General features: G+C 59.0%; 2 protein-coding genes across 18 annotated transcripts in view; both read left to right on the forward strand.

Moving 5' to 3' along the window:
• KCNN1 (potassium calcium-activated channel subfamily N member 1) overlaps positions 1-6,121 on the forward strand; it is a 32,655-nt gene extending 26,534 nt beyond the window's left edge. For 6 of the 14 annotated variants that reach the window (XM_045496606.1, XM_045496604.1, XM_045496603.1 and 3 more), the window contains 3 exons: positions 2,539-2,547; positions 2,965-3,034; positions 5,536-6,121. In XM_045496606.1, the coding sequence (XP_045352562.1) occupies positions 2,539-2,547; positions 2,965-3,034; positions 5,536-5,790 (334 nt within the window). In that variant the 3' untranslated portion in view covers positions 5,791-6,121. Of the gene's footprint in view, positions 1-2,538; positions 2,548-2,964; positions 3,035-3,591; positions 4,457-5,535 lie in introns of those variants that run through there. The other 8 variants (XM_045496598.1, XM_045496599.1, XR_006716724.1 and 5 more) reach the window with 7 other exon arrangements.
• Positions 6,122-7,369: 1,248 nt separating this feature from the next.
• ARRDC2 (arrestin domain containing 2) lies at positions 7,370-15,255 on the forward strand. 4 transcript variants are annotated; one of them, XM_045496611.1, is made up of 8 exons: positions 7,370-8,159; positions 11,172-11,238; positions 11,478-11,625; positions 12,147-12,249; positions 12,353-12,609; positions 12,723-12,885; positions 13,159-13,316; positions 13,563-15,255. In XM_045496611.1, the coding sequence occupies exons 1-8, from the start codon at positions 7,901-7,903 to the stop codon at positions 13,611-13,613; spliced, it is 1,206 nt and encodes a 401-aa protein (XP_045352567.1). In that variant the 5' UTR covers positions 7,370-7,900; the 3' UTR covers positions 13,614-15,255. The 4 variants fall into 4 exon arrangements, with proteins under 4 accessions (XP_045352567.1, XP_045352566.1, XP_045352563.1 ...); XM_045496610.1 differs by having other exon boundaries at positions 7,374-8,159; positions 13,560-15,255; XM_045496607.1 differs by lacking the exon at positions 7,370-8,159 and adding an exon at positions 8,171-11,078 and having other exon boundaries at positions 13,560-15,255.
• Positions 15,256-25,582: the final 10,327 nt, after the last annotated feature.

Consider the following 25,582-nt stretch of genomic DNA (forward strand, 5'->3'; position numbering starts at 1 on the left):
CAGCCCAGTTTCTGGGATGTCAGAAGGTAAACGAGTGTGGCCATGAGGAGACCAGGCCATAGGAGAGGAAGCTCAGCCAGCTGGATTTCAACTTTTTAATCCTGTTTAATAATCTTTGCCTCTTAAAAAAAAAAAAAAAAAAAAAAAAGCTTTATTAAGCTATAATTGACTATAGTCAACTGCACCTATTTACACTGCATAATCAGTGTTACCGTATGTATACATCCACATAACAATTAGCACAGTCAAGATAAAAAAAAAAACAAAAAAACAGATCCATTGCCCCCAGAGTTTCTTCGGGCTCCTTACCGTCTTTGTCTTTTAGCTAGAGAGTTTAGTACATTTACATTTATTGTGTTTACTGTTATAATTGGATGGGTTTCAAATGATAACAGTCCCTACTTCACAAGACTGCAGGGAGATCTAAATGGGAGGATATGCAGAAATGCCTGGCATGGTCCTTGGCACAGAACAGATACTGGTAACACATGGTGCCCTCTGCTTCTGCTTCCACCATCGTCTAAAAAGCAGGGAGAGGAGCTGGTACCACACTTACTCAACCTCACTGTGTCCAGTGCCTTCTCACGAGACCCCAAGCCCCTTGAGGACAGAGACCCCTCTTCGTTGGCCCTCCCGCAGTTAGTAACTGACTACTGTTGTCCCAGTCTGGTTTCTGCCACCTAACTGTGGGACCTTGGCAAGCGACTGTGCTATTCCAAGCTGCGTTTTTGTATCTTTATAAGTGGAGCCAATGGTCGTTAATGTGCCTTTCCTCCAGGGATGAGGCGTGGATAGAACACAATGGGGGATTCACCTCCGCCTACCTGCTGTACAGTGTTTTCTAAACAGGAGAACCAGCAATGTTGTCATTACCACCCTCGATATGTTCATTTGGTTACTGTATACGCATTTCCTATGCCAGCTGGTGTGCCAGGCATGGGGGGCACAGACATTGGCCCTGTCCTGGACTTTGCCCCAAGGGAGGTTCCGGAAGGTTGTTGGAGGGAAGCAGGAGGGTAGGAATTTAGGAAAGCCAGGCCTGTGGAGAAGGCACTTGCTCTGTGAGTTACCTGTTTCCCTTTGTTCTGGGGCAGGACTGTCTCCTTCTTCTTTATTTATTTATTTGTTTGTTTCTTTGTTTATAAATAAGCCACCTGAGCCACCTGGGCGCCCCCATTTTTAATTTTTTTAGCGATTTCATTTTTTTTTTTTTTTAATTTTTTTTTTCAACGTTTTTATTTATTTTTGGGACAGAGAGAGACAGAGCATGAATGGGGGAGGGGCAGAGAGAGAGGGAGACACAGAATCGGAAACAGGCTCCAGGCTCCGAGCCATCAGCCCAGAGCCTGACGCGGGGCTCGAACTCACGGACCGCGAGATCGTGACCTGGCTGAAGTCGGACGCTTAACCGACTGCGCCACCCAGGCGCCCCTAGCGATTTCATTTTTAAGTAATCTCCATAACCCACATGGGGCTTGAACTCACAACCCTGAGATCAAGAGTCGTCCACTCCACCGACCAAGCCAGCCAGGCGCCCCTCACTCAATCTTTGGGTCCCCCTAAACCTACTCCCTTCCCAATCGGAAAAGAAAAAGAAAAAAATGGCCCCATAAAGCTGATAAAACCAAACAAGTTGGAACTAGGGCCTGAAGGGTGGGTGAGATTTGGTTAGGAAGCCAAAGGGGGGCGGGGGGGGGGCATAGCAAGGATTGTCCACAGCCCGGGCAGTGGTGGGGAGGTAGGAATGAGCGTGGTGCCAGGGAGACTGGAGGTCTGATATGCGGGCATGAGGGAGCCTTGGCAGGGTCTTGCGCTGGGGAGTCTCCGTGACGGGGACACCGTATGATCAGCCAGTGAAAAGGCAGACATGATCTCTGGAAAGATCGAGGAACGTAGTGGGCACTTGCTCGGGATGCCATAACAGAGTACTACCAACTGGGTGGTTTAAAACAGTAGAATTTATTATCTCACTGTTCCAGAGGCCGGAAGTCCAAGATCAGAGCTGGCAGGGCCGTTTGCCCTCTGAAGGTGCTAGGGGAAGATCTGTTCCAGGCCTCTTTTAGCTTCTGGCAGCCTCGGGCGGTCCTTGGCTTCTAGATATATCTCCCCAGCCCTCCGTCTTCAAATGGCCATCCCTGCTGAAGTGCCGGTGGGCACTGGCTTTGCCTCTCGGAGCCCCGTTATTCTTGGGAAACAGCATGGGCATAGTTCCCTGGACTGAATGCCACCTCTGGGACCAGGTGCCTGGCACAGACTGGGCTACCGTGGCACCACAAGGCTGCAGGCAGCTGCATTTGCTGGGTGGGCGCGGCTGGAGGGAGGGGAGGCCAACGGGTGCGTCCCCCAGGGGCTGGCGCTGCCCGCTCAGGCTGAGCCTCTTCGCAGAGTCAGGGCGACAGCCCCTCAGCCATCCAGGGCCCCCGGTCTGGTCTTGGACTCGTGCAAGTGGGAGGCGGGCAGGGTTGGGCGCGCGGCACCCGGCCGCACGGAGATTAAAATTGCCTTGTGATTTCTCTCTGCTCTGCCGGGGCCTGCCAGAGCTCAGAAGTAAGTCTCTCCCGGGGGGTTGAGGGGTGCATGGTGCTCGCGGGGCAGGGGACACACCCAGGGCCGCTGGCGGATCACTGCCCGCTGGCCCCAGGAGGTGGCCAGGGCACGTGTCCAGCGTATGCAGCCTTCACCTAGGCCTGGGAGTCCAAGTTCCCGGGACATCCTGAATCAGGCCGCGTGGACGTGGCCAGAAGGTGGACGCTGTCGGGGGTGGCTTAGCCACCCGCCAGGCCCTGCTACCCCATGTGTGCTAGGAGGGAATGCGCAGCATGGGGCCCGACCCTACCTCCGCCCTCATCTCCCACCTTCTGCATGTCCCACAAGGCGACCCCGGGTGGGGTGGGTGCATGAAGGGCCCCACTCCCCTGCAGCCTCCACCAACCCTGTCTACCCACCCCCCTGTCTGTCTCCCAGGCTCCGGAGTGTGAAGATTGAGCAGGGGAAGCTGAATGACCAGACCAACACTCTCGCCGACCTGGCCAAGGTGAGCCAAGCGGGGCTGGGCGGGGTGGCTCCCCAGGCCAGCAGGGGGTGGTCAGGCCCCTCCGAAGGAGGATGGGAGACATTCAGTAAAGAACAGAGCCCGCCTCCTGCCCGGGGAGGAACAGTGCGGGCACCGGTAGGGCAGACGGGGGACGCAGGCCGGGTCTGCAAGGCTCCAGAGGTTCTGCTTGTCAGAGAGAGGCTAGGAATCCACATCTGTAAGTAAACTACTTTTTTAGCGTGGGCAGCTTTTTTTTTTTTTAAACCGTATCTAGTAAAATAGCTTTAAAGGGATATCTTTTTTGTTAATGTTGATTTAGTTCTGAGAGACAGAGCAGGAGAAGGGGAGGGGCGGAGAGAGAGGAAAACACAGAATCCCAAGCAGGCTGCAGGCTCTGAGCCATCAGCACAGAGCCCAACGCGGGGCTCGAACCCATGAACCATGATCGTGACCTGTGGCAAAGTCGAGCGCTTCACCAACTGAGCCACCCAGGCGCCCCTTTAATAAGAATATCTAATTAGTGGTCCACATTGGTGAAGTGGTCCTTTGTGTTTTAGGCATATCGACACCCAAGCCCCAAAATTCAAGAGAAAATCAAAATTCTTTTGCTACGGATGGAAATTCAAATCCTAGCATCAGCAGAGAGCTGCTTTGCACGGCAATTAAACATCTTTCAGGAAATTAAAGCTGGTTGCAAGGGCTCTGTAAGATCAGTTTATGGTATACAGCAATCTATTTGTTGGTCTTATTAGCAAGTCCTGCTCTTTGAATATTCGGCACACTGTTCTGAACCCCCTTCTGAGCAGTGGCATACCCTCCATGAATAGTTCATGTGTGAACTCTGCTCATTGGCTCCCTCCCCGAATCAGTTTAATTAGTCTGAGGTTAATTTAATATTATCTTCAGAAGATGCTTATAAGTCCCATCCTACTTCCTATACCCAGAGCGTTTCGGACTCATTCTCTTCATCATTGTCAAGAGAATGCGATATAATGTTAACCTACATAAATTTAATTTGGAAAGAAACATTATGGAGGAGAAAACATATTCTAGAACCCTGAAGAAATCATTCCGTTGGTAGTAGAGAGAACATAGTCCCAAAAGCATATGGAAAACCCTTGCCAAACTAATTTGATGTCGTGTGAGATAACGGCTATAAATACACATGAAATGCCTTTGAGACACTAGATATTATAATTTGGATTATCTCTATCACACTTCCTTCTGTTAGTACAGATGACTGAAATTTGAATTTTTCAAAGTTATTTAAACCTTGCAATCACGGTAGTATACTCTCCGAGTACATTTAACAAAGCCTTCTTTGAAGGAAGGCTTTGATTGGATTGGATTATATGGGTTCCTGATTTTTTTAATTTAACAAGGTTAAGATGTTTTCCAGTATTAAACTTTAATGCGCTCCTGCCCCAGGTTGCTGATTTAATTTGTGTATCTCTGATAAAAGTCACATGCGTGTTCCAAGTTTAAAAAAAACTTAAACCTCAGAGGCCAGGAAAAAAAAAAAATCATCAGAGGGCTGGATGCCTCCAGATGTTATCCTCTGGCCCTGGGGACCGCGGCCCTCTGAGGCATGGAGGTTGGAAGGGAGAGGTTAGGGGTGGAACGCAGCAAAATGCCGGGGTAGATGCCTCATCCTGTCCCCCTTCCATGGAGCGGGGGGGGGGGGGGGGGGGGGGGGTTGGGGGCTCTTTCCCCGCCTCAGCATCAATTCTCCCATCCCAGGCAGTGGCTGGGGAGTGGCTGTCCCCCTTGCAGGGGGGTGCCCAGCGCTTAGCTGAGGTTAGAGATGAGGAACGATGTTCTATCGCCACCTGGTGGCAGCATTGGCCCGCCACGTGGAGTGGCCAGCCTCCCCTCCCAGGGCCCACGTGGACAGTCTCAGAACTGCCTCCTGCTTGCTGGATTGTGGGGAGCAGTCGAGTCGGCGGGGACATCCCATGGCCTACCGTAACAGTAGTTGTTGTGGCTGTTGTACTCCCTGGTCTGTGACCGGGTCGGATCCTTGGAGCGGTCCCTTCCCCAGCGTAGTGCGGGGCGCGGGGAGGCGGTTCACAACTGACCTCCTCCCTCTCAGCCATGGCCCCAGCCTGGAGCAGCGTCAGCCCCAAACCCCCTCCAGGCCTCTGGGCCGTGGTTCCCCTGGGTGAAGGCACCACCCAAGACCCCCCCCTTTGGCTGCCTGTCCAGGTGGCCAGTTAAACCCCTCAGGGCAGCTCTGACCACTTGTGCCCCGGGACCTCCCTCCACCTTCCCCTGGCCTGCTGGCCCCCAGCCTGGTGTCCAAGACCTGTCTGTCCTCCTACCAGTTCCGGGGGCCCAGCAAGAGACCTGTGGCTCTGCCATGTCTTCACAGTTGTCCCTCACTTGGGTCCGCCTTCCTGGGCCCCCCCCCCCCCCAACTGGGGCTGGTCAACCATCTCTGCACCTGGCCCTCCCTCTCTCTCACTTGGCCTCTCCTCTCTCTCCCACTCTGTCTCTGGCAGACTCAGAATGTCATGTACGACCTCATGTCCGAGCTGCACGCCCAGCACGAGGAGCTTGAGGCCCGCCTGGCTGCCCTCGAAAGCCGCCTGGATGCGCTGGGCGCCTCCCTGCAGGCCCTGCCCGGCCTCATCGCCCAAGCCATACGCCCGCCACCCCCACCCCTGCCTCCCCGGCCTGGCCCCGGACCCCTGGACCAGGCAGCCCGGAGCCCCCCGTGCCGGTGGCCACCCATGGCCCCTTCAGACTGCGGGTGACAACCCTGCCCACCACCAGACCCCTCAATCTTGGCCATCGTGTGGCCGCCACGTCCACGCCATCCAGGAAGCCCTGTACAGTGGTGCCTCTTGGAGTTCAAGGAGCCGAAGCTGAGTTGGGCTGAGTGGACCAGGGCCCTCCCCACCCAGACCGTCTGGGCAGAAGGCAGGGCCGGACCGCAGGCGAGGGCAGGGGTGGGCCACCACCCGTTTCCTCCCTGAACGGAGCCGGGGGGAGCCAGGAGCTTCCTCTGGTCCCCTGGCCCCCGGTGGGCACGGAGCAACCAGGAGAGGGGTCCTTGCCAGTTCTGAATAAAGCAGGACCCACCCAGTTGCTGCCTGTTTTGCATGGCTGGGGGACACTCATGACAAGGGAGGTGGCCACCTGACTCCAGGTCCCAGAACGGATGGGGGGGTCTAGGCGAGCCCCTGCCATCACTGTTCTAGCCTGGTGGCCCCCCAAGCCGGAGCTCAGCTGGGTACACCTCCTGAGGACAGCAGCGGCAGTCCCCACTGGACCCAACCCCGGCCTGCAGGAGGCAGCAGATAATCGAGACATCCTTCCCATTCTACCAGCCGACTTTGCTGGAGCACCCACAGTGGACCAGGGTCCGGTGGGGAAGGTGACATGAGTAAGAGCACCATGTTCATGGGACCTGCCGTGGACAGGGACCATCACGTAAATCACCACACTTCGTCACCAGAACCTGGCCCGGGTGGGGTAGGGAAACTGCGGGCCAGAGAAGTGAAGCCACCTGCCTGGGGCTGCAGAACGAGGAGGGCTGAGTCGGGATTCAAACTCGGGGGCCCATGGGTCAAAGCGAAAAACCTCGGTGGAGGGCGCTGGAGGAGGGGGGGGAGTACAAGTGGGGGAGGGTGTGGTATGATCCTCGGGTTAGAGTGGCCTCCGGGTGGGCTTGGGGTGGGCTGGAGTTCCCCTCCGGAACCTTCCCGGTTCTGGACACAAGGAAAATCAGAAAGGTCCTTCCAGGCCTTGGGCTCAGTGTGCTGTGGTGAGGCAGGGATGGCAGGCACTTGGCAGCTGCTGGGCTCTGGGTATAGCAGGGAGATGGTGGCCTGGCCCCTGGGAGGCTAGTCCTGGCCCAGCTGAGAGCCTCAGGTCCTGGCAGCCTCTGATAAAGAGCTCAGCAACCTGGCTCAGGAGATAACGTGGGTGCAAGATCGAGAAGAGTGGGGACGTGCCCATGGGCTCCAGACCGGAGTTGGGAGTCCTGACTACCAGGGCTGGGTGCTACTGGGCAGAGGCTGCCCCCCTGTGGGGGCCTCAGTTTCCCTCTCTGTAAGATGGGCTGAGGAGAATAGGGCACAGTGCCCAGCTTTGGGGATCACCTAGTCGGAGGGAGGAGGCACGGTAAACAGCACTCAGACAGAGACCAGAGCCATAAAGAAATCAACAAGGCAGAGTATGACTAGGGGACTCTGAGGAAGTGACATTTGGGCATGGGCGGGGCGGAGGTGGCGGGGTGGCGGGGGGGTGGGGGGTGGGGGGGTGGGGGGGGTAGTTGGGAGAGCCGATCTGGGGAAGGGCGTTCCTAGTAGGGGACTGGTCAGTGCAAAGGCCAAGAGGCAAGACCTGAGCTCGGGGGGGTTGGAGAACAGTCAGGAGGTGGCACGGAGACCAGAGTGGGAGGCTGGGTCGGTGCCCGGGGCCAAAGGTGCCGGGTAGGGGCCAGATGAAACCGCAAGATAGCCCGGTGGCTGCCTCCGCTCCGGGCCAGCCACATCCGCCCCCGCCCGCCTCTGACTCAACGGCGCCGACCCTGCAAAAACAGGGCCCGCCCCGCGCCGGGGGGTGGCAAAGTCAACAGCGCGGGCACGCGGGCGGCACGTCCCCGGCGGCCCCGGGCGCGTCACGGGGGCGGCCGCGGAGGACCAGGAAGTCGGCGGCCGACGCGCCCGCCGGGGACCCGGGGCGCCCGCACGAGTTCGCGGAAGCCGGGGGAAGCTCGGGGGCGACCGGCGCCGCGAGGAAGGGCGCTGAGCCGCGGGAGGGCCTCGGGCGCACCCCGGCCGCGCGCCCGGTCGCTGGGCGCGGGGGCCGTCCTCCCAGCGGGGTGCCGCGTCCCCGCCGGGCGCCCGGGCCTGCGCCATGCGCCCTGGGGGCGTGCGAAGCTTCGCGCTGGAGCTGGCCCGGGGCCCCGGCGGCGCGTACCGCGGCGGGGAGCGGCTGTGCGGCCGGGTGCTGCTGGAGGCGGCGGCGCCTCTGCGGGTGAGAGCGCTGGAGGTGGCGGCACGCGGCGGGGCGGCGACGCACTGGCTCGAGGGCCGAAGCGTGGGTGTCAACGCGGTTTCCAGCGACTACGCTGCTGCCGAGACGTACCTGCGGCGGCGGCAGCTGCTGCTCCGAGGTGAGCCTCTCAGCCCCCCGCCCCCACTCCCAGCTGGGATCCCCTGGGACCCTCGCCCCAGATCTGGGCGCTCTACTCCAGTGCGGGGAGAGTTTCAGTTTAGAGGCTGTGTGGTCGAGTGACCTTTCTTAAGTAGTGGGGACCTCCTCCCCAGGGTCTTGACCCTCCCACAGGACACCTACCCACCTACCCCCCTCCCAAATCCTCTTTCCCAGGAAAGAGACACCCCCCGCTTTACAGGGGGTGTCTGGGCACCCCCCCCCCCTCCCCACCTTGACAGAGCTGGGAAAACCCTCCACCTAAAGGCTATGCGGCGGGACCCTCCCCCCCACCCCTCCCATCCCGAGTTTGGAGAACCCCTGGGTGGAGTCGGGACATCCTTCTCTCTGGACCCCAGGATCTCCTTTTAACTCCAGATTTGGGTCCCTGATTTCCCAAAGAAGACCCCCATCTCCCGCGCCCTCAGTTTACCCCCGGTGTTTGCAAGAACCAGTTCTAACCCGGGTTGGGAGTTCTGGTGATAGTTGCAGGTAGGTTTGCATCCCAAAGAGAGAGGAGACTTGGGGTGGGGACAGATCGGGCTGCGAAGACTTCCAGCTCTGAACCTCAGCCCCCCACATTTAGGCCAACACAGAGAGTCAGAAGCAGGCCAGGGGCGAGCCTTGGCAGTGAGCTATGTTTGCTGTGGAGGATGTTGGCTTCCTGGGTCCGCCAAACCCCTTCGGCTAAGCCAGACTTCACTATACTCTTCTGTAAAATGGGCAGAGGAAAGAGACAGCTCAGACCTGGTTTCCCACCTATGGCCCCCTTTTTTCCAAGCAGATGCTTTGCCCACGGCCTTTCAGTCTTGTCTCAACACCCCAGGTGCAGGCTCTCCCCTTACTAGCTGTGGAAACCCAGACCTCAAGGGCCCTAGGGTGGGACAGGAAGGGCCCCCCCCCCCCCGAGGCACTTCCCTTCCCCTGAGGTTCAAGGGAAGTTGGGGCTGGTCTCACCCCTGGTTCCACTCACCAGCTGCTTCATTAAGACACTGCAGGGGTGAAGCTTGCAGAACTGCTGGGTAGCCTCAGGTGAGGCCCTGCCCTTCTGTGGGCCTCTGGGGACCGATCTGTGAAATGGACTCACCTCATCCCCCATCTCCTCCTGGGCTTATAGCCTCCAGGGCTCCACTTGGCCCTGGTGGGCGGGGGGAAGGTACTAGCCCTTCATTTTGGTCTCAGAGTCCCCTCTTCCGTGCAGACCCCCCAAGCTGATCACTGCGTCTACCGCCTCTGCCCCTCCCTTACGTACTGTTCTGACCCCAATGCCCCTGTGGCCACTCTGGCTGCAGGTTACCGTGTCCGGTTATGATTTCCTCCCACTGGGGCTTCCGAGGCCTCAGGGGTGGTCCCAGGGTCGTCTGAGGGCCCCTCAAAGGTGGCCGCCAGGGTAGTGGGTAGGTTCGAGCAGCTGCTCATCTCGCTGCCAGCAGAGGGCGCCGGTGCCCTGCAGACCGCCAAGAGGAAACTGCCTTAGAAACTCTCCTGGAGGTGCTTCTCTGAGGAAACTGAGGCCCAGAGAGGAGTCCTACCGTTTCGAGGGCACACCGCAGCCCTGACCCTAGGGGTTCCTGGGACGTCCCTTCCATTCGGCTGTCTGGGAGGGGACTGGGGCCGGGTGAGGGGCGGGGGGGGGGGGGTGCGGGCTGCCAGGAGTGGGCACAAGGACGCCTAGGGGGTTTGTAGGAGTTTGCTGGGGGCTGCAAATTGGGACAGGAACATCGAGAGTTGGGAACAGCCTGGGCAAAAGCGCCGAGGTGCGACAGAGTGGCGGCTTGTGGGGAGTGGGTTGATGACGTGGGAGCAAGGCTCTGGGAGAGGTCGAGCATGGGCTACACAGTGATTCAAGGCCCGACATTCTGAGGTCAGGACTGATTTTCTTCCAGCTCTACAAACAAGGAAACTTAAGTTTTAAGAGATTGTCACTAGCCCGGGGTCACCCAGCTAAGCGGGATTCTAATCAGAAGAGGGGGGCGGGCGCCCAAGCAGAGGAGGGCCCCACGCACTTCCTCCTCCTTCCGCCCTCACTTAGAGGGGAAACTGAGGCCCAGGGTAGTCCTGGGCACTCAAGGCCCCGATTGGGTCCAGCGCATCCCACACCCCTCTAGCTCGGGGCTGGACGTGTCTCGAGTCATATCTGAAAGTGGTGGCCAGTTGATGATTAAACCTAGTGCCAGAATGCTCTTGCTGGGTAACTTCAAGCCCGGGACCCGCTTCCGGCCCTGTCTCCCCTCTTTACCCCCGGGGTCTTCGAGAGACCGGCTCTGGCCCCCGATGCTTCAGTTTCACCGAGGGCAGAGGGCAGGCAGCTGGGGCGTTTGAGGTTTTGTTCCACGCCTGGGAGGAGCCACGCCCCTCGCCGCGCCATTGGTGTGGTCCTTTGTGGGGGTGGGGCCTGTGTCTCGCCCCGCCCCGCCCCGCCCGCCGTATAAAGGCAGCGCCGGCGCCGGGCGCACAGGAATTTCTGTCCTGGTCCGCAAGTGCGCCTGCGCACGTTGGGCCGGTTCGAGTTCTGAAGCTGTAGCCTCGGCGCCTCGCGCCGCCGTGCCGCCGCGTCGCGGGTTCGAGGCCAGGGTGTGTGCGTCGCGGGTTCGCATCCCGGCCGCGATGCTGTTCGACAAGGTGAAGGCGTTCGTGGTGCAGCTGGATGGCGCGAGCGCGGGCGCCGAGCCGGTGTTCAGCGGCGGCCAGGCCGTTGCCGGCCGAGTGCTGCTGGAGCTGGCGGGCCCGGCGCGCGTGGGCTCCCTGAAGCTGCGCGCGCGGGGCCGCGCCCACGTGCACTGGACCGAGTCGCGCAGCGCCGGCTCGAGCACCGCGTACACGCAGAGCTACAGCGAGCGTGTGGAGGTCGTGAGCCACCGTGCCACGCTACTCGCGCCAGGTACCGGCCGGCGACCCCAACGCGGCGCACGTGCTGCGCGCTCCTGGAACCTGGCGCGGCCGCTGAGCCTCCCTTTCTGGCTTCTACTTGCAGACACCGGAGAGACCACGACGCTGCCTCCCGGGCGCCACGAGTTCCCGTTCAGCTTCCAGCTGCCTCCGTAAGTCTTACGGTGTCGGGCGCAGGATTGCAGGGGAATCGCTAAGCCTGCTGCTGCTTTCAGGTTTAGGGCTCCATTGCTCTGTATCTGGGGACCCTCGAAACCCCAGCACCCCAGCACTGCCCCCCTGGGGGAGGATCCTCCGGGTCTCTGCCTCTCATCCTAAGTCTCTGGGGCCACCCCCCACTTGTATCTCGCCCCCTGAAGTCCCTTCCCTCCATCTCCCCCCGCCCCCCCAGGACCCTGGTGACGTCATTCGAGGGTAAACATGGCAGTGTCCGATACTGCATCAAGGCCACCCTGCACCGGCCCTGGGTCCCTGCCCGCCGGGCAAGGAAGGTATTTACTGTCATAGAGCCCGTGGACATCAACACGCCTGCCCTGCTGGTGAGCGGCCGTTCCAGGGGAGGTGGGATGGGAGCGTTGCAGGTGGGGGCCTGGCTGCTGGGTGACCCCGACGGGCTCCTCACCCCCTTCACTTCCTTCCCAAAGTGGGAAATCACTGCTGGGCCCTGGCAGGAAGGGAGGCAGGCGTGGGAATGCCTTTGGAGTCCAGTGGAGCTGGGTGCAGATCCCACCTGCACCAATAATCTGTGTGGCTCTAGACAAGTATCTCACCGTGTCTGAGCCTCAAAGGGCTCCATCTGTGAAATAGGGGACCGCCAGGACTTGCGATGATAATGGTTTTCTGAGCACTGATTGTATACTAAGCGATTAGCTCGTTCATCACATTTTCAGCCTTCTGAGATGGGTTTTTTCTGCGGCTGTCTGTTACAGGTAGTTATGAAGAACCCAGGAACGCTGCCCCAAATCCCCCCCTCTGCTGGGGGTGGTCGGGAAGCTCTTGGGGCAGGGTCTGTGGTTTGCACAAAGTGACCTGTTCCTGTCCCTCTCCTCTGCCCCACCAGGCCCCTCAGGCGGGAGCTCTGGAGAAAGTCGCCCGATCGTGGTACAGCAGTCGTGGCCTTGTCTCCCTCTCGGCCAAGATTGACCGAAAGGGCTATACGCCAGGTACCAGGCGAGCGGAGCTGGTTGGGGAAGAGGGCCGACGTCAGAGCTGCAGACGGGGAAACTGAGGCCGCCCCCCCCCCCCCCCCCCCGCTCCCCACTGCAGGTGAGGTTATCCCCGTCTTCGCCGAGATCGACAACGGCTCCACGCGCCCAGTGCTGCCTCGGGCAGCAGTGGTCCAGACGCAGACCTTCATGGCCCGAGGTGCCCGCAAGCAGAAGCGAGCAGTGGTGGCCAGTCTCTCGGGCGAGCCCGTGGGCCCCGGGCGGCGGGCGCTGTGGCAGGGCCGGGCGCTGCGGATCCCCCCCGTGGGTCCTTCCATCCTGCACTGCCGGGTGCTACACGTGGACTATTCCCTCAAGGTAGAGTGCCCCGTCGGTCCTAGGAAGCAGAGGCGGCTATGTCTGCTCTGTTCTCCAGACTGGGGTTCCCCCGAGGCTGCCTGGGGGCCCTCCCTCACGGTCTGTCCCTCCAGGTCTGCGTGGACATCCCTGGCACCTCCAAGTTGCTCCTGGAGCTGCCGCTGGTCATCGGCACCATCCCCCTGCACCCTTTCGGCAGCCGCTCGTCCAGCGTGGGCAGCCGTGCCAGCTTCCTGCTGGACTGGGGGCTGGGGGCCCTGCCAGAGCGACCTGAGGGTAAGCTCCCCGTCCCGCTGTCCGGGGGCTGGGGGGGCGGAGAGGCGGGGCGCCGGGCTGACCCTCCCCGCCTCCCCCGACCTCAGTGGCCACGTCTGTGAAAGTACACAGTAACGATCGCGTCGGTGGCCCCAGATCCCCCCGCAGAATCTCATGCCGAGGGCACACCGCCCGGCAGCCCCAGGATTGGCGCACGCCGGCTCCTGGCCGTTGTCCCCGATTCTGGGGCTCCCCTTTCCCACCGGCCTCACCCACCCTGTCTCTCACTTGCAGCTCCTCCCGAGTACTCAGAGGTGGTGGCAGGTGGGGAGGTGGCGGCCGCGGGGCAGAGTCCCTTTCCACCGCTGCAGGACGCTGACGTGAACCTTGAAGGCCCCTTCTTCGCCTATATCCGGGAGTTCCGCTACCGCCCCCCACCCCTGTACTCCGAGGTGAGCTTGGGGGTCCGAGAAGCCTCTCCAGGCCCTGGGAGCCCGGGTGGGGGTGGGACTCGGATGAGTTTTAAATGTGAATGGCATGCCTTCGTTCAGGGCCCGAGCCCCCCTTGCGCCCCAACCCGCACCGCGTGTTGCTTCCCGACTGAATGCAGGAGTCGGAGACGAGCAGGGCGGGAGAGGGGTGTTTCTGAGCCTCTGGAGCCCCGCCGTGGTAGTTGACCGGGTTCTTTCTGTCAGGAGGATCCAAACCCACCCTCAGAGGCCATGAGGCCACGCTCCATGACCTGCTGAGGCAAGTGAATACCTCGAGGGATGCGGGTACACGCAGGCTTCCGGCCTCCGTGGACACGGGGAATGGCTGCATCGAGAGCGGCCCGACCGGACTGCGCTGAAGTTGGGGAATCCGCGGCTCGGAACAGGGCAGGGCTTTCCGGCATAACCCAGGACGGGGGAAGAGTCTGGAACCTGACTGACGTGGACTGGCCCTCGCGAGGCATCAGATGCCCCTTGTCGGATCCCGTCTTGTCTACGCCGGCCTGTGGACAGGGCTCGGGTCCCCCGGGAGCCTCTGGTCTGGGAGAGACGTCGCCAGACGTAAACGCTTCCGGTCCCGTGGGACCAGAGGAAGAGACCCAGGACCGGGAGAGTCCAGACGGGAGCAGAGAGGGCTTCCCGGAGCAGAGGGCGTTCTGGCTGAGGCGGTGGCGTGTGAATAGCGGCCCAGCAGGCAGACAAGCAAGAGGAGGAAGAAGTCGGAGAAGGTCAGAGCTGAGCGATGTTTGGAGATCACCCCCTTCATCTCAGAACTGGGGCTCAGAAAGCGAGTGCCTCCGTTGAGGCCACACGGCAAGGGCCGGCAGGCGAGAGGGCCCAGGAGTGAGGCATTCAGGGAAGCGGGTCATTGGAGCTCCGTGGGGCTTATGGGTGGCAGGAGACCACTGCTCCAGCCTTTGTTTTGTTTGTTTTTTAAAAGTATTTATTTATTTTGAGAGAGCGCACGAGCAGGGGAGGGGCAGAGAGAGAGGGAGAGGAGAGAGAATCCCTAGCGGGCTCCATGCCGACAGCGCCGAGCCCAGCTCGGGGCTTGAACCCACGGATGGTGAGGTCATGACCTGAGCAGAGATCAAGGGCTGAACGAACGCTCAACCGACTGAGCCATCCCGGCCCCCCTCCAGCCTTTGAAAGCCAGAGAGAGATTCCTGGCCTAGGCTGGGCCTGCCTGGGGGCTCCTCCAAGTACTCCAGGACATGCGACTTGCCTGGGTATCATATGACCAGGGAAACCTGGTTCAGAATATTAAGCCAGACCTTGGGGTCAGAGGTCAGCCTGGGGTAACACAGGAGGACCAGTGAGCCTCTGGAGCCTTCCTGTATCCTGGAGGGACAAAGTGTGAGGGGGCAGCTGGACAAGCCCCCAGTTGGAGAGTCTCAGCCATAGCTGGGGGCGGGACCCCTGCCTGGGACTCATCATTTTTGATAAGCCTTAAATTGTTCTCTTTTTTACAGATTTTTTTTTTTTTTTTTTTTTTAATAAAAGCGTGGGGAACGAGACTGGGCTTACTGGTTTATTTCCCCCAGCTGCCAAGGGAGCTGAGTGGCCATGACCTCCATCTTGCGTCAGGATCTCAAGGGTCGAACTCCAGGCCGAGGAGGGCGGAGGGGCCCCTTGTCCAGAAGGAGAAACTGAGGCCCAGGGACACAAAGGGAGGCTGAGCTCAGGTTGCAGCTGGACCCCATGCCCCTTCCCTAGCACAGTCACAGAGGCTAGGAACTTGAATGGGGGAAGGCAGACAGAGGCCTCAGAGAGGAAAAAAAGCTGGCCGGGCAGGGGCGCCCCGGGACAGGTGGATCTTGGCTTCTCTTGAGTTTGAACCGCTTTTGTTTTTATTCAGATGAAACTTCTATGCCATGAAACGAACCCCTTTAAAGCATAAGGTTTGGTAGCGTTTTGTGCATTCACACGTGCAGTGTGCACCCATCACCTCCCCAAAGGAGACCCCGCCCCTGTTAGCAGTCACCCCCACCCACCCCCTCCCTCACTCCTGGCACCCACTCATCTGTTTCCTGCCTCTGTGGATTTTCCTGTTCTGGGCATTTCAGTAGATGGGATCATGCTGCGTGTGGCCTCTCCGGCCTGGCTTGCACTCAGCATAAACGTCCACGTTTTCACCCACGTGGCAGCATTTCGTCAACGTTTCATAACTTTTTGTGGCCAAATAATACTCTGTAGCGGGGATGGACTACGTTTGGATTCTCCCTTCACCCCTCGATAGACGTTTGGGCCGTTTCCACCTCTCAGCAACGGCGAACAGGGCTGCTATGGGCATGCGTGTGCAAGGATTTGTTGGCATGGAGGTCGTCATTCTTCTGGAGCTGCGGGTAGGGAAAGGGAGTCCCACGGAGTGAGGTGACTCGTGCAGGGTCCAGAGACCCCACTCGGAACCGCCAGGCTCACAGGTCGGCTCCTGGAGGGGCTCCCAGCGCTCAGGCCCCGCCCCCGACCCGAGGCCCCGCCCCCACAGGGCTGGGCCCAATTAGAACCCCGTTTTAATTGTCCCGGCTGTGTTCACCCATTTGCCCCAGGCAGTGAGAATTAACTGGCAGTCTGGGGTGACCATTGGCAGGGCTGAGGAACAGGGAGGAGGACGAGGGCACCCAGGGCCCGGACCCTGGCAGGTATGGGTTCAGGCTTAGCTTTCTGAGTGACCTACGGGCAAGGGCAAGTCACGTGGCTCTGAGCCAGTTTCCTCACCCGAGACTCTTGGGACACCTCCCTGCCACAGCCTCAGTTGTCTCCCACCCGTGGTGTGAATTTGGGTCCTGATCCCCACCGACTTCCGGCCCCGGGTTTTGCCCAGCCCTCCCTGTCCAGCGGCGTCTGCCCTCGGCAGCTGACCTGGCATCCAGCTTCGAACCCGTCAGATTTGGGGTTCCTTTGGGCCCAGCAGAGGGGAGATGTACCCACAGCACAGACCAGGTCACCCAGACCTCGCAAATAGCCTCAGGAGGGGGTGAGCTCCCCTGTCGCCCTGGTGTGCAAGACACAAGATCCCAGTCTCCAGAACTCTGTCCCCAAACAGAAGAGTAAGGTGTTTGTTACAAAAGGAGACACTGGTACAGTTTTACAAAAGTTTCCCCTGGCAGGCTTGGGAGGACAAGCCATCGCGTGTCCCCGGGACTTCTGCGTCTGCAACTGGCTGGAACCTGATCCCTTAAGAGGTGGATTATCCGGTTCAGATAAATGGGAATCAGAATGGAGCCGGCTTGGGTTGTCCAGAATTCAGGGAACCCCCTGAACACAGAGTGAGGCCCATAGGGCATAGAGGGGGGTGGCCGAGATAAAATCCCACCCTTCCCTAGGCCCCTCTCACCCACCCCTCCTTCCAGCCCCCCCCCCCCACCCCGGATCCCTGACTGCTCTTCACGTAATCCAAGCTGGTTTCCACCTCAGGACCTTTGCACATGTGGTTCCCGCTGCCGAAAGGCTCTTCTTCTCTGTGACTGGCTCTTCTTCACCTCCTAACCTCATTTTTCCAAGAACGCCCCAACCTGTTGGTTAAAGGTGACACTCCCTGTTACTCCCTCTCCCATCTCCCTGTCCTATTGCCTTCCTAGCCCTCATCCCTCTCTGAAATTTTGATTTAGATACTCATTTATTTGAAGCTTTGAGGGCCTCTGCCTCTCCCATGTTTTTTCACTGTCTCTTTGGCTCACTTTCTGTAAGTCTCTCGTCTTTGTCCCCCACCCCCACCCCCTCTCTGTCTCTGGTTCACCGTCTCTGCATCTCTCTCTCTCCCTTTCTCTCTCTCTCTCTCTCTCTCTCTGTCTTTGTCTCTGTCTTTCACTCACCGTCTCTCTTGTTTACCATCTCTCTGTCTCAGTCTCTGATTCTTTCACCATCTCCGTCTCCTTTCCTGGCTTGGCCAGGCCCCCGGGGCCCTGGGGGTGACAGGCAGGGCACCCTCTGCTTGTTTTCCACCCTCGCTGGCAGGGGGCCCAGCTGGGCCGCTGTTCAGGAACCCTCCAGCTGCCTAGCTGCAGCCACCAGGCACAGCCGCCTCTGGCCTCTCCTCCCAGCACATTCTGTCCCGAGCAGGGAGCACTGGGGGTGGGAGGGGTGGGGGTGGAGGGTTCCTGTCGGGCTCCAGTTACAGGACAGCCCGTCCTGGTGGCCTTGCTCCCCACCAGTGCTGCCCCCTGATGCCTCCCCTCCTTGCTTGGGACTTAGATCTTCGTGAATGGGGCCCCTCTGCCAGCTCATCCCTACCTCAGGGGCTTTGCACCTGCTGTGCCTTCCCCCTGGAGTTCCCTCTCCCCAGATAGGCCCAGGACCTTCTCCCCAGCAGGCTTCAGCTCACAAGTCACTGCCTCAGAATGCCCTCCCTGTCTCTGGGTCAGAACACCCCTCAATTCCCTGACTCCTGTCCTGATGCCTTTCGCTTCCTGATCTTCCCCCTTCCTCAAAGTTATATATTTACTTGTTCGTTGGTGTGGTGTCTGTTACCCCAGAGCCCTCCCGGGCATACACTGGGTGCTCAATGAATGCTTTAGAATTGTTGCCATTTCATCCCAAAGTTCAGCTCTAGCTTAGCCACCCAGGCGCCCACACACAGCTCCCGTCCCTTCAACCTGGCTGACCTACCCCAGACCCTGCCTCCTCCTGACCTTGGCGCCCCCTGCGCCCCCCGCACACCCGCAATATCTCTGCCCTCCCAGCTGCTTCTGGCGACTTCCCTCCCCCAGATGCACCTTTTCCAGTGAGGGGCTGAGTCTGTCTGTTTTTTAGACCCACTGGGCTCCATGCGGGGGCAGCTATCTCACACACACACACACACACACACGCAGAAACGCATGCACACACACATACAGGGACCCAGAAATGGGCCGGTGAACTCAGGCACACACAGCCTAGACCTCCACGGACACAGACCCGCGTGCGCCTGCGTGCACACACACGTAAGGTCCAACGGTATTGACCACGCCGGGCGCCCCCGGCTCTGGTTGAGGGCTTGCAGGGTGTTCCCTCTGCCCTCGCTTCCCCCACCTTATTTCGGGTGTTCGAGGAAGGCCAGGAAAGTCCCCAGAAAGCATCAGGCTGGGCGAGAGGCCCAGGAGGAAGCAGTGAATCAGCTGGCAGCCATCAGTGCCCAAAGGGACCCCCTCCGGAGGGTTGGGGGGACTTACAGAAAACAACAATAAAGGATTGGGGGGTGGGGGCGCCTGGGTGGCGCAGTCGGTTAAGCGTCCGACTTCAGCCAGGTCACGATCTCGCGGTCCGTGAGTTCGAGCCCCGCGTCGGGCTCTGGGCTGATGGCTCGGAGCCTGGAGCCTGTTTCCGATTCTGTGTCTCCCTCTCTCTCTGCCCCTCCCCCGTTCATGCTCTGTCTCTCTCTGTCCCAAAAATAAATAAACGTTGAAAAAAAAAAAATTTAAAAAAAAAAAAAAAAAAAAAAAAAGGATTGGGGGGTGGACGGGGCCAATGGGGCCTGCTGAGCGGGGTGGGGGAGGGGAGGGGGCGTGCCTCAAGGGGTTCCCGGGGCTCCAATACCCCCACTCTGCTGAGCCTGATTCCCAGGTGGGGAAACCGAGGCACAGGGATCAAATGACTTGCCCAAGCCCCTCCAGCCATGATGGGGCAGGCAGAGGCCCCCGAAGTCCTTGGTAAAAGGTTTTGGGGGGGGCGTCCCCTCTTCCTGCTCTCCTTTTGGAGGACAAAAGGAGCCTGGTCCACTTCATGGCTCCAGATGTGGACATATGACCAGGTCTGGCCAATTAGAGCCTTTTGTGACCACAGACTCAGGGATTGGTTCAGGAATAGGCATGTGACTCTGACTGGGCCAATCGTGCTGGGACTTTGGGGGGGTTCCCAGAGCTACTGATAGGCCTGGAGGTGATAATAAAGAGGGGCAGAACAGAGAGTTCCAAGGCCATTGTGGTGGAATCCATAGACACTCCTCCCAGGAGGAGAGGCCACTGGCGTTGGGGTTTTGATGGGTGAAGAGGAGTTCACCAGGGAGGTGGAGAAGGGCATTCCAAGAGAGGGCAGCCGCGGCTGTGTTTATTTGCTCCTAGGCACCCCCATGAGCCCCCTAAGGGTGAGACCACCTCTTTGCCGGCAGCCTTGTTGGCAGCTGACGTTCCATTAACGTTTGTGGCGTAGGTGGCCCTTGTCTGGGGACGCAGATGAGTGAGATGGGTGGGCCGTGAATGGGAGAATGGGATTCAGGGGGCCAGAGAGCCCAGGGCCGGGTCAGGGTGGCCCCCGGGGGGCCTGGGAACAGCACCGCGGTCCCAGGCAGGAGGGGGCACTTCCCGTCTCCCCGTCTGTGAGCCCCCAGTCCTGGGCATGGCCCTCCAAGGGGAGGCAGATGGGGGCCTCTGCCTTCCTGTGCGACCCTGGGATGGTGACGGCACGTCTCCGGGCCTCAGTTTCGTCATCTGGAACCTGACTTCGCGGTAGGACAGGGTCGGTACCGGGCACAGAAGCAACACCAGGTCTGCGGGACCGGATGGGGTGTGCTGAGCCAGTGGAGGAGGGGCTGGGCCGTCCAACACATTCCCTCAGCAGTTCCTGGCCTCTTTGAAAACAGGAAGCTGGCTCTCAAGGGAGCCCCCCAGCAGCGCTTCCTGAGCCTCCTCATGACGCGTGCTGGGAGGGAAGGAGGGGGGAGGCGGGGGGGGGGGGGCCGTGCACGCACATGCGTGTTTGCAGGCGGCCTGGAGATGAGTGAAGTCCACCAACGCGTGCACACGTGTCTGCGTGTCAGCTTTGTCCGTGGAGTTATCCGGAAGCACGTGCCCATGGTGCGCGTGCTTGAATGTGGGTTTGCACACGTCGGGGAAGCAAACGCGGGCTGGTGGGTGCATTTGTGAGTCTGGGTCTAGGTGGCAGGCATCGGTGTCTATCCGCAGTGGGGACCGGGGAGTGCTGGCGGGAGCTAGCCAGTGGGGGAAACACCTAAGGGTCAGTGACGGTCTGGAGTCACTCAGCCACGGGGGCCAGAGGGAGCCAAACTGGGGCCTCCTCACGCCATGTTCCTGAGAGGCTTTTCACTTGCCGGCAAACTTCTACTCATCCTTCAAAACCCCATCTCGCCTGGGTGGCTCAGCGGGTTGGGCATCTGACTTCGGCTCAGGTCACGATCTCACGGTTCGTGAGTCCGAGCCCCGCGTCGGGCTCTGCGCTGACAGCTCGGAGCCCGGAGCCTGCTTCGGATTCTGTGTCTGCCTCTCTCCCTCTCTGCACCCCCTCCTCTCAAAAATAAATAAACGTTAAAAAAATTATAATAAGAAAACCCCATCTCAAATACCCCTTTTTTTCTAAGCCAGTCCTGACGCCATGGGCTGAGGGCATTTCGTGTCTGGCCATGTCTATCCCCTCTGGATGCTGAGGGGCATCGCCAGGAACACAGGGCCATGTTCCCCACATGCTGACTTTCTGGAGTTGGCCCAGATTCCTTTGCCATACCTGATCCCCAGGAGGGGGACTCCTGCCGCCATATCATCCTCAGGACCTGCCAAACCCGGTGGTTTAGAAGTTCGGGCAAGACATTTCCACTTGATCCACAGGCCCATGTGTTCTGGAAAGTCCCCCGCCCAGGCCTGTGGGCTTTCTGGCCTTGGCCCGCAGCAGTTCAATGCCAGTCTGCTTTGTCTGTGGGATGGACCAGAGATTTTCCAAGGCCCAGGCCGTGTGATGGGGGTTTCTCGCTGGTATCTCAGTGTGCCAGCCCCAGGGCCGCCATGGGGGCTTTGAAACAAGGCTCAGATCCCATCCCTCACGCCCCCTCCCCCAAAGCCCACCAGGCCCTCTGTGGCCTCGCCCCGCAGCCTCTATCACAACAGACTTAGGCCTACCTCAGGGCCTTTGCACTGTTCCTTCTGCTCAGAGAGCCCTTCCCCTGCTCCCTACCTTCTCCTCCTTGATCTAAGTTCAAGTGTCCCCTCCTCAGAGGCCCCTCAGCCTCCCTGACCAAAGCTGCCGCTCTCTCAACCCCTCCCTTCCGCCTCTGGAAATTCATAATTACCACATATCTGTGGCTTCATGGCCATCCTCCACCTCTCCTCTGTAATGGGACCTCCAAAAGGAGGGGGCGGGGCATAACGCCCCTCCCCGAAATGGGAGAGTTTCCCAGCATCATGTCTCACCCTTTCCTTCCAGACTGGGCCTAGAAGTTTCCTCATTCTGGCTGTATCAGCCAACAGCATAGATGGGAAATCCCAGGGAAGGAGAGGCGGCGTCCCCATGTCCAGGCAGAGCATACTCCTCCCCCCACGTGGCCAGAGCTCCACCTCACCTGCGGGAGAACGTCCGGCTCTTAGGCTCGGAGTTCAAGGTCCAGCCCGCTTATGGCAAAACCCTTCCTCTTCCTTTCCTTAATTCTCAGCTGCTGTCAGAGACCAACTATTTGCTGCACTGAGCATGTCAGCACATCGGGCTGAGTACAAAGGAAGGGGACTCGTTTGCGCGGTATATGAACATTGCGGACCGATGAATCCATAGTCTGCCCAGTACGTAAACGCCGTTGCTTGTTGGCTACTGACAGCCGCGTAGAGAACAGAGGCTGCCCAAGCGCTTAGATCAGGGGTTGACAAACTTTTGCTATAAAAAGTCACATAGTATGGGGCACCCGGGTGGCTCAGTCGTTGGAGCGTCCGACTCTCGATCTCAGCTCCGGTCTTGATCTCAGGGTCAGTTTGTTTTGCTTTGTCTTTAAAGTGTGTTTATTTATTTTGAGAGAGGGCGTTCGCATTGGAGGAGGGGCAGAGAGGGGGAGAGAGATTGGGAATCCCCAGCAGGCTCCCTGTTCCACGCTGAGCCCGACGCGGGGCCAGACCTCATGAACCCCGAGAGCCGGTGGCCCAAGCCAAAATCAAGAGTCCGCCGCTTAACCCGCTGAGCCACCCAGGCGCCCCTCAGGGTCATGACTTCAAGCCCCACGTTGGGCTCCATGTTGGGCCTGAAACCTACTTAAAAAAAATAAAATAACATAGGGGCGCCCGGGTGGCTCCGTCGGCTGGGCGACCGACTTGGGCTCAGGTCACGATCTCGCGGGTCGTGAGTTCGAGCCCCGCGTCGGGCTCTGCGCTGACCGCTCGGAGCCTGGCCAGCCGTTCCCTTGAAAGCAGCCATAAACAATACACACATGAGGGGGGGCGTGGGCAGTGTCCCAATAAAACTTTATTTACATAGTTTTGAATTTCATATAGTTGTCGTGTGTCCGGAAACCTTCCTTCGGTACGTTTGTAATCATTGCAAAAGCGTAAAAGGCACGTCTAGCGCGTGGCCAAAGCTACATCATTTGCCAGCCCCTGGATGAGACCTTCAGTGGGCAACAAAGTATCGGGAGTGGTCGTCTTACAAACACTGGAGCTCTGCTTAAAGGATTGCAGGTCGCCAGCGACGAAATTTTAGAGCAGGGTAGACGCTTAACAGCGTCTGACCCCTGACAGGCGACAGGTATCACGCTTGATGTTTACGAAGCATTAGATCGGAGCAAGTGAGGGTGGCTCCCTGGGTGTCAGGACCCAGTTTAAGTTGGACCCAGCCCCCCCGGCTCCAGCACCACGCGGACCAAACGGGGCGCCGCCTGCCCATTCTCAGAACACTGTTTACCAAGTATCAAGTGACAGAGGCCGGCGGCCGGGTATCGAGTCACAGGGCAGTCACACTGAGGCTTGGGCGCTGTGACAACATCTCCAGACACCAGCTGTTTGCAGTGACATGAGACTGGCTGTTTACAGGGGACCAGCTGACCTGCTTCCGGATGCCAGAGTCCAGATGGCCGGTGGGACGGGCTCCTCTGCAGGTGTTTGCAGAGGGCCCAGGTCCTGGGGACCGCCCTGCTCCTGCGGCAGGAGTGGGGATGAGGAGAGAGCTCGTGGCCGAGGCGAGGTGAGGCTTTTGCTCGCAGAGGCCCCCCACGCTCATCCCTGCTCTTTGGGGGCAGGAATTGAGCCCTGCGGGGCATCAGGTTCCGCGGTCTGGCCGCCACTCTCTCTGCTCATTCCCGGCCGCGCCACCTTGCGCGCATCGCTTCGCTTATCTGAGCCTTCACTTCTCTATCTGGAAAATGGGCAGGGCGATGGATCAAGGTTGCCAAATAAAATACAGGATACCCAGTTAATATGGAATTTCAGGGGCGCCTGGGTGGCTCTGTCGGTCAAGTGGCCGACTTGGGCTCAGGTCATGATCTCAGGGTTTGTGAGTTCGAGCCCCAGGTCAGGCTCTGTGCTGACAGCTCGGAGCCTGGAGCCTGCTTCGGATTCTGTGTCTCCCCCTCTCTCTGCCCCTCCCATGCTCGCACTCTGTCTCTCTCTGTCTCAAAAATAAATAAACATTAAAAAAATTAAATACAGTCATCAGCATAAACGCAAAATTATAACTTGGACAAGACCTGCCAAAGGGAGATACGCAGTGCTAGTAGGATCCAGAGGGCCCTGAGTAGGGCCCAGAGGGGCTTTCTGGGGGAGTGACACTTTATGGGGACCTGGAGGAAGAGATTCGCAGGTACAAACATGGCACAGAGCATCTTAGGTAGTGGGCACAGCCTGTGCAAAGGTCCTGGGGTGAGAGCGAACGTAATTTCGGGGGCTGGCTTCGTGCCACCCCCAGCTCCCTTTGACAAGTTGCAGGCTCCAGCAGATAGGCAAGGCTAAGTGTAAGATGGTCGGGGTCTCCCGGCGAGAGGAGCAGGATGTGATGCCCTCAACCACCCACAGTGGGGGAAGGACAAAAGTCTGGGCGCATCCTCAGCCAGAGGGGTGGGGAGGAGCAGGTGAGGTGAACGGCGCCCAGCACCGCCTCTGCCCTGGAATTTCCTGAGCTACTTGCCGGCCCAGTCCACCCTCCTCGCCCACATTGCCATAGCCACTTCCCAGGGCACAGAGCAGCAGGATAGAGACAAGGCCACAAGCCACTGCTGGGTGGAGTCAGGAGGCAGAGAGAAGAGTTCTGGGACGCCCAGCTGGGAACTCTCAGGACCGAGAACCAGAGCCGGGATGGCAACAGTAGCAATCACGATAATAGCTGCTAAGGCCTAAAAGTGCCCAGCTGAGTCCTGGCAGGGAGATTTAATAGCCACAAAAGCCCCAGCAGGCTGGTTCCGGAAGTATCCCCGTTTTACAGAGAGAAAGACTGAGACTCAGAAGGATGAAGCTACTGGTTGAGGGCTCCTGGTGACCCCGGGATGTGGCAAATCTTCATTCAGGCTCCTACGACAATAACTACCACGGAACGGGGGGCTTAAACAGCAGACAGGTACTTCTCACAAGTCCGGAGGCTGGGAAGTCCAGGATCGGGATGCTGGCAGATCCGGTGTTTGGTGAGGGATGATTCTTGGTTTGTGGACACCTGCCTTCTGTCTGTGTCCTCACATGGCAGAAAGCAGGGAGAGGGAGCAAGCTGTCTTGTGTCCCTTCTCGTAAGGGCACTAATCTCATCGTGGGGGCTCCACTATCGTGACCTAATCACCGCCCAAAGGCACCCCCCCCCCCCTTCTAACGCCATCACACTGGGGATCGGGGTTTCAATTTATGAACTTGGGAAGGGACGCAAGCAGTCAGTCTATAGCCACACCCGCATTTCCTTTTTATCCTCACTGTTGAGGGGCTGACATCAGGGCCCATTGGACCCTCCGGGCCATTTGTCTCTAGCCTCATTAGTACTGGCCATAAAAATGGGACTTTGGCCAATTGCCAATATCCATAGGAAGACCTTGACCCCGGGCTCCTGAGCCCACTCTGGGCTCAGCCCAGAGGGACTATGGCAGGAGATGTTTCCATCTCCCGGTTGAATCTGTAACTCGCCGTGTCCAGTTGGTAAAGGCAAATGTGTACATCCACTATCTGTTACTTACTGTATACCTGGGGGAGGGGATGGGCTGCCACGGGGCCGATGGGACTTTCTGGGTGATGGAAATATGATATCCAGATTGACAGTTTCAGGATTTATGCATTTGCCAAAACACATCCAACTGTACTTTACTGGCTTTTGGGGTTTTTTTTAATTTTTTTTTAAACATTTATTTATTTTGAGACGGAGAGAGACAGAGCATGAACGGGGGAGGGTCAGAGAGAGAGAGGGAGACACAGAATCCGAAACAGGCTCCAGGCTCTGAGCAGTCAGCACAGAGCCCGACGCGGGGCTCGAACCCACGAACCATGAGATCATAACCTGAGCCAAAGTCGGCCGCTTAACCGACTGAGCCACCCAGGCGCCCCTGGGTTTTATTTTTTAACGTTTATTTATTTATTGAGAGA

This window comes from Leopardus geoffroyi, chromosome A2, assembly GCF_018350155.1.
Source record: "Leopardus geoffroyi isolate Oge1 chromosome A2, O.geoffroyi_Oge1_pat1.0, whole genome shotgun sequence".
Taxonomy (NCBI): Eukaryota; Metazoa; Chordata; class Mammalia; order Carnivora; family Felidae; genus Leopardus; species Leopardus geoffroyi.

Coding starts and splice junctions, on each gene's coding strand:
- ARRDC2 (XM_045496607.1), top strand. CDS start 10,805: ATGCTGTTCGACAAGGTGAAGGCGTTCGTGGTGCAGCTGGATGGCGCG. Junction 11,079..11,171: donor TGCCACGCTACTCGCGCCAG/GTACCGGCCGGC, acceptor TTCTACTTGCAG/ACACCGGAGAGACCACGACG. Junction 12,610..12,722: donor ACGTGGACTATTCCCTCAAG/GTAGAGTGCCCC, acceptor CTGTCCCTCCAG/GTCTGCGTGGACATCCCTGG.